General features: G+C 44.1%; 1 protein-coding gene across 1 annotated transcript; it reads left to right on the top strand.

Moving 5' to 3' along the window:
• Positions 1-2,585: 2,585 nt before the first annotated feature.
• Positions 2,586-4,550, top strand: LOC111598414. The gene has a single exon (XM_030223503.1). It carries the CDS (start codon positions 2,825-2,827, stop codon positions 4,427-4,429), a length of 1,605 nt encoding a protein of 534 aa, XP_030079363.1. The 5' UTR covers positions 2,586-2,824; the 3' UTR covers positions 4,430-4,550.
• Positions 4,551-12,693: the final 8,143 nt, after the last annotated feature.

Below are 12,693 nucleotides of genomic sequence, written 5' to 3' on the forward strand. Positions count from 1 at the left end.
GAACACCTTTTCAATAAATTTGCTACAACTGTCAGGCGAAACAATGTCATTGTCACGGCGCAGCCGACTTGCAGGCGAACTGTGAGCCGACCTATAAACCTGTCACTGACTGAAAATTGAAGACCAGGCGACGCAACGGCCTTTGGGTTGTTGGTGCACAGCGCTGACAACGACAACAACAACGACGACGACGACGACATTATTGTCGCTAAACAAACGATCAAATGGCAATTTAAAAGTTTTTATTTAACACTAAATCACCCACACCCCGGCACAAATGAGACGCCATCCTTCGCCCTCGACGAGCCACCCACTTCACCCCTTGACGGCGTGGCCCACCTGACGTGCGCTTTCTTTTTCAATTTCGAACCCTTTCGACTCGCCCGAGCGCAACCCTTGCGCGATTTTCAATAACTTGTAGTGAAAGCAGCCGAACAAAAGGCGCAAAACTTTACCGAGCTAAATTATGAGCTTGTTTCAGTTTCTTTATTATTATATATCTGTTCTTTTTTTCCTGCTTCACTTTTTTTTTGACTTTCCACTTGTTTGGTTCGGTTTGCGTTCTGTTTTTTTTTTTTTTTTTGCCCCTGACTTTTGACTCTCCGTGGAATTTAACGCTGTTGTTTCGTTGCATGCATGAAAAAGTGTTCTTGCCGCAAGGGGCACGATGGGTAGCGGAGCTATCAAGTAAGGCATATTGGTATTGACAACATTGCGCAGCACATTCCATGCGAATGCGAACAATTTCCTTTTGTTAAATTGTTCAACAGGCATTTTTTTGGCAAAGGAATTTATGGGACATAAATTAGCATAAAATGTGCAGATTTTATAGCTGAAGATATTCGAGTTTGTTATTGAATATTGAATTGAATTAATGCATAGCAATTGCAATCAATAAATATTGCATTTTAAGAAAGATTTAAGTACATAAAGCAGGCTTGGCTCTCATACGATGCAGCCCTGCTGTAGATACAATTTTTTCCGACAATGCCTGTGAGAAAATATTGTATAAGTTTCTTATAGAATATGTGTTGGCTTCAACTAACCTGTTATTATGAAAGATCGCCTGCAACCAAACTGACCAAAAAAGGATGAAGTTGTGCAGATGAAGCCAATCGAGCAGTCAAGGGTTCTATTGTTATTATAATTGTTGCAGTTATTGTTGTTCTGATGCACACATATACTTAGCTGTTGCTACTCATCCTGTTGTTGCTGCTGCTGCTGCTGCAGCAACAATTGCGGTCATGCTTCGTTGAATGGCAACAACAAGAACTGTGAGGATGATGACGACGTCGCTGCATAGGGCTGATTGAAAGATTATTTTGCACTGATAACGCTAAAAATGTATGGTTGGATGGTTGACCACAAACTACCACCAGCACAACTACCAGCAGCAGCACCACCACCACCACCAACAGGGGCAACAACAAATAAAAGTCAAATAGAGCGAACAAAAATTGCAGTTCGAAAATTGTTGCGCTTTCGGTTTGCGTGTTTGCATTTTGCATTTAGCATTTTATATTCATTGCGTTGTTTGGCTGTCCGTTGTTCAATGTCCATTGTCCATTGTCGGTTGTTGTTGTTGTTGTTGTTGTCGGCTGTGTTGTTGGCGGCCGCTTGTCGGTTGTCTGCAACGCGTCGGGGTCGTCATCAATTCGCAATGCATTTCCCACATATTCAGCGACGTTGCGAGCGACCATCATCATTAATAATATTGAAAAGCCCTAATTACAGTTAAGTGGCCCAAACGAGTCGTGCATGAGCGAAAGAGACAGCAAGTGGTGTGTAGAGTGAGCGAGAGCGAGAGAGAGCAAGTGGTCTATAGGCAGCTAGCACGACTTATTGAACTAAGTCTCATATAAAGGGTGCCACCGTTTCTACTTCCAGCCACAAAACTGGGCAGCTAAGGAGCTGAGGCGCTGTCCCGCTCGTTGCGTAAATCATTTTTCCCACCCCTAAACGAAAAAAGGCGAGCGAGCGTGCTACATGCTCTGCACCTTCACCTGCCTGCACAAGGTGCCACAGGTTGTGCAGGTGCATGGACAAGTGCAGGCCCCTGACCCAGACACTGGCTGAGACCCCGACTGCTGATGACCCTTGCAATACTATAATGAAATCATTTATAACTTTTCTTCAACATGACCAATCGACTGTGCGTGTGTGTGTGTGTGTGTGTGTTGTTTGTGTGTTTGCTGTCTGTTTTGGGCTCGTTTGTAAGTAGTTTTCTTTGTAGCCAGGATCTGTTTGGCCCTCAATAACTATTTCGAGTTCCTTTAGCCACCGGCCCATTGATAACAGCAACGCTGTCGCACGTGGCCACTGCGCAGCTGCAACAGTCGAGACAGCTGAGAGAAATCGAGGGGTAAAGAGCGCGCTAATCGACCCTAAGATGGCTACGTTCATAATGATCTGTCATAAATATTCATATTTCGATTAGACTTTCAATTCAGAAGCGTTTATTCCCGACTATATAGTAATAGTGGTATCAAAAAATCAATAATCAATGCAGTCTGTGCCCTTTCCATTACAATTTGCAGGTTTTCATTTTGTATGGAGTTCAACTAAAAGTCAAATCACATGCTTTTAGCTCACTGCCGAAGCAGGCCTTGTTTTGTTTACACGTTTTTATTGCTGCTCCACAACTTTATAGGTCTGATACACATTTATTTTGAGTTTATTATGTCACACAAAAAAAAATAGATAAAAATTACTAACTGTTTTCTTAACGTATTTTGGGACCGAACGTAAATTTTGTCTTTTGGAATTCTCACTTAGCGCACAGATAAAAAATATACATAGCCAAATTCAAAAGGTGATTAGAAAAATGAACACGAACATATGGAACTCATCTCAAATGGCAGGCACTGGGGGCGCCCTCAAGGCGCTAGCCAAAAACCTGGCCAATCAGCTAACCCTTAATCGAACGGAAATGAAGCGCGTAGTAGCCCGCGTCATATCGGAGTGTCATGGTCAGGGCAATGTGGGCGATTACAATGGACACATGTTCTATGTGAAGCCGGAGCGGGTCGACATGACCAAACAGATAACCCACTCAAAGGAGGCATTCGACGAAATGTTACAGCAGAAGCGCATGCGCTCCAAGAAGCCGATGCCTCGCTCTCCGTCCGGCTCCCGATCGCTCACGTATAAGTTGACCGTCGATGATAAGAAAGACAAGAGCCTCACCGGCGTCATCATCGACCAGAATCACTTGCGACAGCGTGGCCAGCCGACAGAGATCGTTGTCCAGATGTCCAAGCAGGTAAACCAAAATAAGTGTAGACAGCAGATCAAGCGCCGACCACTGGTACGCTCCAGCAATCAATTTATAATTAGAAAAAAACAAGCAAGTGGTCATTCGACAATGCTCGGCAACCCCAAAAGCTTAGTCAAGTTTCAGAAAAAACCCAAGTTCGTTCAATTAACTCAAAAGAAGTCGGTGGCCAAGAACGCTCCGAGAATGGCGAAGTCCAAAATAGTACCTGTGAAAACTCAAAAGTCTCGTCAGATGGCACAGCCAGCCCCGTCCCAGCCTCGAATGCGGGCTGGTAATGTAGCGCGGCCAACGCCGGTGGTCATAAAAGAGCTACCCAAGAGCGATCCCCCCGGCTGCATTCGTACGCCAATATCCGTTTCGCCCACACCGCCCAAAAAGCCGGGGATCCTTAAGAAAGCCAAGAGTGTCAAGTTAATGAAAGCGAAGAGCGGTAACAGCTGCCGGCACGTACCAGAGGAAAAGACTAAGAGGAAGACGAACCGCCTGGCGGCCGGCGGTATCCTTATCAAAGATAGTCGATCCAAGAAATCAGCGAACAAGAAGCGCGAGAAGTTGCCGTGGCGCCTGGCATATAAGTTTCCAAGTAACTCAGGTCCCGTCTACCGGTCGAATCCACCAATCACCAAACAAAAATTCAAGTCAAGGACTAAGCCAACATTGGTCACTAAAACTAGGCAAGTCATGTCTGCGAATAGCTGTCGGCGCTTGCGTTTGAAGCGCTCGCAGGCGCGCATAGCCAAAGATTTGGAGCGGGACGAGGCTATCGATGATCCGGAGCGTTTAGAAGCTGGCAGCTTGCATAGCTTTCGAGCCAAAGGTGAAGGTCCAAAGTCAAAGATAAAGCGTTGCTATAAGATTAGCGCACGGCTGCTTGAGCTGGCAAAGCCAGCGTTGCATCGCCGTTTTGTACCGGAGACACCGGCTCAATACATCCGTCCGCCCATCTTCAAGCCGAAGCATAAACTGAGGCCACGTCGTCGCAAACGCCGCGTCCTCGTGGATAGTAGCCTGGGCAGCATTGAGGGTATGAGGCCAACCTCGCGATCCGGCCTATCGCCGGCCAAGCGCAATCTTACGCTCGCATTCATGAACAAAGAGGGGTCACGTAGTCCGCGAAGTCCACGACCTCGACGCAGTGCCCTTTGGAGGTAATTGACAGTATCAGTAGTCCTTTATTTAAGTTCTGATTGCGGACGTTCTCCATACATTGGGAGCTCGTCTTTTGTCCTGTAACATTTTCGCAGACACCTAATTAAATTTTGAAGTTATGACTGATGTGATTAAATAAAATAATCCCTAAATGCTATGCCAAGACTTTTTGGGTAATCGGTTTGTCTGATCAGTCTAAATGATCTCTTTTGACGTGGACAAAGTAATTTTGTATCATACCAGAGTATATCCCAAACTTAATTACCAATATCATTGGTGCTTTGTTTTTCCTATGTTTACTCGCGAGCCAAAAAAAAGAAATATATATATATATATATATATATATATATAATGGCTTGAAAGGGTGTTCGGAATCATTTAAGCATTGCGGTGTGAAATTTCACACCGATTGCAATAAAAATTCAAGCGGCCAACAATAAAACGGGCTGCGGCAAGAGAAAGGCGCTACATTGAAACAGAATCAATCAAACTGGGGAACGATCGCGGCTGAGGCAGGGACCCAGGTCTGTCGACATCTGCGCATGCGCCGGATGTGAATGTGTGTTGTTTGGTAGCTGGGGCAGTCGATCCGGGCCATGTTGAGGCGGCGTTAATGGTGTCACTAAGTACGCCGCAAACAGACCAACAGACAAACGGACAAACAGACAATCGACTGACGACTGGCAACCGGACGCGCGTTGGCCCTCAGCTGAACGTCTGATCATCGAATGGAACCAATAAAAGTTGCCTTCATTGTCTTTATTTGCGCGGGTCGCGCGTCTGTGCGCAGCCTGCACTCAATGTACGTCATATACTCGCACTCATTTCCATTAGCATTTCATTCAATTTGCATTCGGTTGGCCGCGGGTCGCGGACAGTGTACGGTTGAATGGTGTTGCGGCTGTTGCGGGTGTTGCGGGTGTTGCGGCTGTTGCGGGTGTTGCGGCTGTTGCGGGCACATGCAACCAAAACAATTCAATTGTCCGCCTGGTTGGGTTTTTTTGGTGTTGGCTTTCTTGTTTTGTAGCTGTCAGTTGCGGTACATTGCATATCACACGTTAGCAATGTGACGAATCCGATAACGATAACAATGACAACGTCAATGTATCGCACTCAAATTTTCTATGAATTCAATATAGAAATATCACTAGAGACGCGCTTATCCTATATATATGACTAGTTCAAGATTGGGCCACACTCGTCCCCTGGCTCAAAAACAAATCAAAATCGTTATCGATCATATAATTGGTTGCTATATAGAAAAGCTCAACAGTGAAAGCAGCTGTCAAGACTTGAGATCTAGCTCTAAAATTTGTGAAAGCTATAAATAAAGTAGCCGATTTATATAATTTATATTATATAAATATAATAATGGTCCTATGGTCAAACGTATCAGACTTATTGTTGGCTCCACCTTCTGGTCTTGGTTGCCCGAGTAGCACTCTAACATTTCATCTGTATCAACATCGAAACATCGACAATGGAATACGGATGTTAATTGATAGCTCAATGTGTCTAACTTGTTGCACAGCCCAGAAGTCTAGTCTAAATCGATCTGAGTAACCACCTCGGGACCCTTACATTCTTTCCCCATGCTCGCTCGGATCGGCTAAGTGCCCGCATATTGAAACTGGCAGCCGCAGTAGCTGGCGCATTTGCAGTTGCAGTCGCTGTCGGAGTCGACTCGCACTCGCATCGAGTAAATGTTAATTGTGTCTGCAATATTTTTTCCAATGAAACATTTTTATGTTAATTCGAAAAATTGTTTTACAACCAATTAACTTAGCCAATGCACCAAAAAGATCAACGGACAAGATCGTTCACTCGGCAACAGCAATGGCAAACGGGGAACTGGGAAATGGGAACTAACGAGTGAGGGTGAGGGTCATCAGGGTGAGGGATAAAAGGCCAGCGGATCGCATTGCATCGCATGCCGCACGCCGCTCGGAATTTCATTACGCGACTGTCAGTTAGCTCAACCAGAAGTCAGCCAGCGGGCAGGCAGGTGTACAGGCAGCCACCACCACACATACTCTCTCACTCTCTCTCCTTCTCTCTCTCTCTCTTCGTCTGTTGGTGGTTGTTAGGGGCGCTGTTTGCTACGGGTCCTCAGCTAGGCTCGCTCTAAATCAATCAAGCGCAACAAACGCCAAAAACACAAACAATTTCAATTAAAATGCCAGCGTAGCCGCCACCGCCACCGCCAAAGCCACAATGAGTCCACTCACTGACATACCCCTCCCCCGCCGCCGGTTGTAATGGCGCGCGCGCTGCAGCTACAGGTGCGATTGTCAGCAGCTCCTGACCTCCGACTGCTGACTGCGGTCGTGTAATGTAATTAGGAAGTTATGTGAGGGTTGCCGTCGCATCAATCGAACCATCGATCGCCCCGTCGATCGCTTCACATTTAAATGCGATCGTCGAGGTCTAGCGAATAAAGTCATTGCGGCAGCTGCTAGGCTATTGGGTTGTTTTGGTAGCTCCTTATGCTGCCACTGCCTTCAAGTGGTCATTCGTGATGTGCAGGTTTTCCTTTTGGACTGATCAAATGTTTCCCATGGCCAGCAGAAGATCTTCATTAGTTGTGTGGCGCGGCTATCGAGCTGACAGATCAGATCTTTGCGCAACTGCTCGACATCCTTAGAGAAATATGATTTTTGTTACGTTTCGCCATCTTTCGACTCCTGACTAACCAACCGACTGGCCTACCGCCCGCCCCCTGGCTAACCCAGCCGGATGATATACGAGGAATGCTCCAGCTAATCTAGCGCTGAGCATCGAAGTCACGTTGTTCTCAGCTTTGCTGCTGCTACGGCTGCTGTTGTTGTTGTTGTTGTTGACTGGGTTGGTTGGTTGGTTGGCTGTGATGTTTTTGGTGTCTGCTTTTGTGCCATTTTGAGGCGGCGTCCACGACGACGACCACGCACTGGAGCTGGCTCTTCTATGAATCTATGGAAACTAGGCAAGCTAATTGCGTTCCGTCAACGTATAGGTGAATTATTATAAAGAAGCCATAAAAAAATTATTATAGCCAACTGACGGCTCAGCCCCACTCGCTGATCGCGGTGACGATAAACGTGGCAACAACAACAACAACAGCACGAAATCAGAGCTCGTTAAAAAATAACAAAACAACAAAAAAAAATAAAATAAAAACACTCTCAGGTTGAGCCAATCAAAAGACGCGCAGTCGCCGCGTACCCATAAAAGCAGCGAAAACAACAACAACAAATTATTAAAAACCAAAAAAAAAAATTAAGAAGATGAAGAAGAAGTATATATATACACACTGAGAGACATATAGTATCATAGGGTATCATTGCAGAATGGAAATGTGTATATCAAAAATTGGCTAATGTTGCCAAAAGTAAACTATATCTTCATATACCTGTCTGTGGCACGAGTATGTGTGTGGTGAAAATGTGAATGGTGACGCTTTTCGTTGTTTCTGTTGTTGTTGTTTCTTTTTCTTTTTCTTTTTGGGGAGCAGTTAGCAACTTGTATTGAAAGTTCATTGTACGGTACAAACGATGTTGGCGTCCACATTAAAACTTGATCTATGACCCATTGTTCTGGCCGCGTTTCGGAAGTTGCTTTCCATTGGTTGTCTTTTAGCTCAACTGCTTTTTACAATGTGGACAAAAACGACGCCAGCGGACGGAGAAGGCAGAATGTTTGTGGACTATGGCAAAGCGCAAAATAGATTTCACTAAAGTCTATTCGAAATGAGCGTTTATCGTTATCGATCCCGCTGTGAGAGCCGATATTTAATAAAAAAAAATTATTTTAACTTGAAATTTGATACATTTATATTTTTATATTTTCAACCATTTGAGGTGTGGCTAAGCGAAAAAGACTATATATTCTACAATCTTACACATAGAAACTTAAAAACTTGTGAGCTCTACTTTAAAGTGCAAAAAATCTATATTTTCCTCAGATATGGAGCCTAAGTGCCAGAGCTCGACAGTTAGGTTACTATAGTTCCTTTTTAAGACTGTCCGCAAACCAAATATCCATGCTTATTCATAGCTCATCGGGGGAAACGGCTATAAATTTCATATTCCAGGAAGAACAGCAGCACAACAGGCATAATATATGGCCCATTTTTTGGTGAATTTTAAATGATTTTTGAATGCTGTTTTGAAGTTTTAACATAACACAACATTTAACATGAAGAAGGTTTAACATAATAATAAAATATATAATATTCAATAGTGGCATTAAGGGTTTTAAGTATCAATACAACTATAATGGCATACATATCTGAAATGAATAGATTTTTTTCAATTCAACTCTTAAGCAGAATCTGTATTCGATGTCTTAGCAAAACTTGTGTCTGCTGACTGGAGAAAAGTCGAGGTCTGTTTGCGGGTGCCAAAGACGCCCATTAAAGCGAACCACTGAACCAAATCTGGAGGGTTGGCTAGCCCCGTCTTAAGCTAATCGCGTTTGCCAAAAGGAGGGAGTCGTAATTTATGCCATAAAGTAGGATTAGCTAGCTGCTCCGACTGCTCTACTATTGGCTCACTGTTTTATCAATTATTTCGCGTACATAGATTTTGCTGACCGTGCCACATGCATATGGATGCATGCATTTATAGGCGGTAGCAAAGTTTTTGCCCATATTTTAAGCGTTCATAATTTTTACATTGTTCTATCACGCGAATCGCCGTTCGCGTTTACGGCTCCCTTGATGTATGGCCAAACCCCAATAACTGAACACCACCCCACCACCGTGTTCATCTGCAACGGCAACTCCAGCACTTCAACTCCATCTCCATCTCCATCTCCATCTTCCATCTTCCAACTCCCATTTCCCATCTCCATCTTCATCAATCCGCCAACTACCAGTCTTCATTTCGCATTCTTCATTCCCTATTCTCAATCCACATTGCAATGGACTTCTGTATGTAATGCATACTCCATTGCTTCCAGTCATTATGCCTTCGGGCATAAATCAGCGGCAAAAAATTATGACGCCGCTTGTTGAACCACCACAAGAAGAACAAATGGAAGACCTAGCTAAAGTAGTCTAAGAAGTCGCTGCCATTCCCCTCCCTCAACTATCTTAGCCCACACTAAGGCTGTCTCCTTCGCTCTGCTCCAGACTATCAGCTAAGACGTCGCATGTGTTACAATTTGAATTATTATTAGTTGTTGTTGTTGTTGTTGTTGTTTTATTATTGTTGCTGTTCTCTTTGGCTCTTTGATTGCCACCTCTTAAGGCTAGCGCCATAGTCTAGTATAGCTAGCCTATATAGACATGCAATATACATACATACGCTATATGCTAGTCTGCCTTGTTGTCGTCGTCGACTTTGGCCTTATAGATTGGCGCTTATTTGGCTTGCTCGCATCGTGTAATGTGTGTGGTAAATAGCGGCAATTGGCGCGGGTCTTTACAGGGCCTGGGCGCCACACTTGCTGCATTGACTGATTATAGCTGGCTGATAGAAAGTCACTTAGCCAATTTAATTGCAACTTAAGGCAAGGGCTAGCTGAACGAATGGATAAATCATTTGTTTAGTTAAATTAAGAGTTGTTATTTCCAGCTCAGAACAGGCTAAGAACAGCTAAGAAGTCATCAGCTAAATCCTAAGCAGTTCGTTGTGCCCCAAGCAAACCAGCTGAAGTATTGAGTTAATATCAGTAGATCAATTATATCTTTATCAAGAATCTATACGGCAGAATATTACTCGCTTAATGCTCAACTCTAAGACACTTTCTTTTGAGCCAACAGTTAAGACTTAATATAAAGTGCGGCTTTTACTAGTTGGCTAGTTCCCAGCAATAGTTGGTAATAAGCTTCGTTTCAGCTCAACTAATTTCCCATGCCGCTGCTGGAGGTAAACTCAATGCAAATCAGTTCATTGCTTAATACACACACACACACACACATGTTTGTGTGTGTTGCTGCAGACCAGCCAAGTGGACCATTAATTAAAGCCGCTAATATTACCAACTAACTAAAATGAAGCAGCGACCAAGTGGAATTTAAAGCGCAGCAAAAGTTCAAACATAAGCCAAAAGCGTAACTCAGTCAAGGGTTGGCTAATAGGGGAGCTGTGGGGGGATCTTTACATTGGGGGTCTCAAGGCACAATCAGTGTATTTTGTTGCTGTTGTTGGTTTGTTTTTGCATAATAAAACACTTAATTTTCATGCGCATTTCCAAAACTCCTAAAACTCAACTGAAGCGTCTGTCTGGGCCAGCAACAGTTGCTCAGTTGCTCAGTTGCTCAGTTTCTCGGTTCGGTTTCGTCTCGCATGTAGGTAATTTCAAATGGAAAATTTATACAGCGAGTTGTAGAAAATCATTAAACAAATCGCACTTTAATAGGCAGCAACAACAACAGCAACTGAGGCCTAAAGAAATTTACGACCAGGTCTAGCCCCCTCCCCCGCTCCAAAAAAAAAAAACAAACTGAACAAAAACCCCAAAGCAAACCAAGTTGAACTGAGCCCAACTCAAGCCGAGTCAAGCTGCTCTGAGCTGAGCGAAGAAGCATCCAAGCGATGCAAAATTCAAGTGAATTGAAGTGCAAAAGACAAACAGCAACAGCAACAACAACAACAACAATGACTACTTGACTTTGAGTTCAAAAACGAGACGAGCTCCCAAACACCTGCCAGCAGCAACAGCAACAGCAACAGCCAAAAGTGCAGCCGAAAAGCATTCGCAGGCGCGTGTGCGTGGGCGGCAGAACGGGATGGCAGTAGCGAGAGGCAGCGCTACGACTGCGCAGTGCGCGCTACGCAATGCGCCAGAGAGACGCAAGAGCAGACAGCCCAGCTCCCTCCCTGCGATGCGGTGAGAGAAGATGCGTCGTTCATTACGTTTGAGCGCGCCAGCCAACCAAGCAGCAAGCACCTCACGCCCCCGCCTGCCCTTCTGCCACCCAAAATAAACAAAAAACGAGCAGACCCCCTTCGATATGTATGCGATTTTTATGTGTGAACGTAGACAAGTTTTGGTAGTTAAATAGATGCACACTCACACAGGCAGACAGAGAGAGAGAGAGAGAGAGAGAGCGAGAGAAAGAGCGAGAGAGGGACAGAGACAGGTAGTGAGAGCGAAAAAAAAACACAAGCCAAAGAAAAACCCCAAAGTTAACCAACATTAACATTTAATCGAACCTCATGTTCAGTAGAGCATGTCTCCTGTTACATACGAGCTATCAACGCAATGCCCCCTTTAGCCAAACAGAGACAGCAACTGCATATATACATACATACATACATGCATGTGTGTGTGTGCGAGGAGACGTATAGGGGAAGGTCCCACACAATAGACAACATCAAATGAGGGAACTACTGAAGCTCTGCAAAAAGGCCTTACCACACTTGACTCCACACTCAACACACACAGACGCATACAATGCCCATGCTCTATATGTGCATATATAACTATATAACATATACATATATAACTCTATACACCTGCATAATATCTACTTACACCCATGTAGAGCTTATATGTTCGTTCCCGTCGCTTGTTGATGATCGCTCAACGTAACAGCCTCGCGACGTCTTTTGTTTTCGCATGTGACGGTTTCCTTTCCGTCATCGTCAGCGTCACCTGTTACCTGCCTGTTACCTTTTCCATTTTCATTTCCATTTTCCATTTTTCAGCATTTTAATTTAATTTTCATTCGCGTTTTGTTTACTTTTTCACTATTGTTGGGGTGTTGTTGCCCAGCAAACGATCAGACGATTGCCAATCGCAACGAGTTTTGTGTAAAAAATCACATTAAACGTACCCTCATGGCGCCTCTGGAACACAGATAGTGCCGCCCGATCGCTGATTGTTGTGGCAGCTTAATATATGCCTAGGGCCTCGTGCAAAGAGGGTCGATCGCATAGCTTAGGCGTAGTCATTTTCAGCACATTATAGGCAAGAGAAACTATTGACTGTTTTTATCAAGCTAAATTAATTTTTTTTATTGGGCTTTCAATTAGGGGCTACTGATGTGTTGAAAGGTAGCAATCAAAATTAGTAATTGATTAATATTGAGTGAACATTTTAATATTTTACCCAATCGTATGTTCTCATAATCATATTTATAACATAGGAAGATCTATCGTATTTCTCGCTACTCGATCACATCTCTCTCTCTCTCTCTTTCTCTTTTTCTTTCACGATCTATCGTTCCACCTCTATATATATCTCTCTCTCGATCTGTCGATCTCTCCCTCTCATTCGCTTATTTGATTATCTCTCTTCTCCCTCTTTTGTTCTCTCTCTCTCTTTCTCTCTCTCTCCCT

The sequence above is a fragment of the Drosophila hydei genome, unplaced genomic scaffold, assembly GCF_003285905.1.
Source record: "Drosophila hydei strain 15085-1641.00,03,60 unplaced genomic scaffold, DhydRS2 tig00000232-arrow-arrow-pilon, whole genome shotgun sequence".
NCBI lineage: Eukaryota > Metazoa > Arthropoda > Insecta > Diptera > Drosophilidae > Drosophila > Drosophila hydei.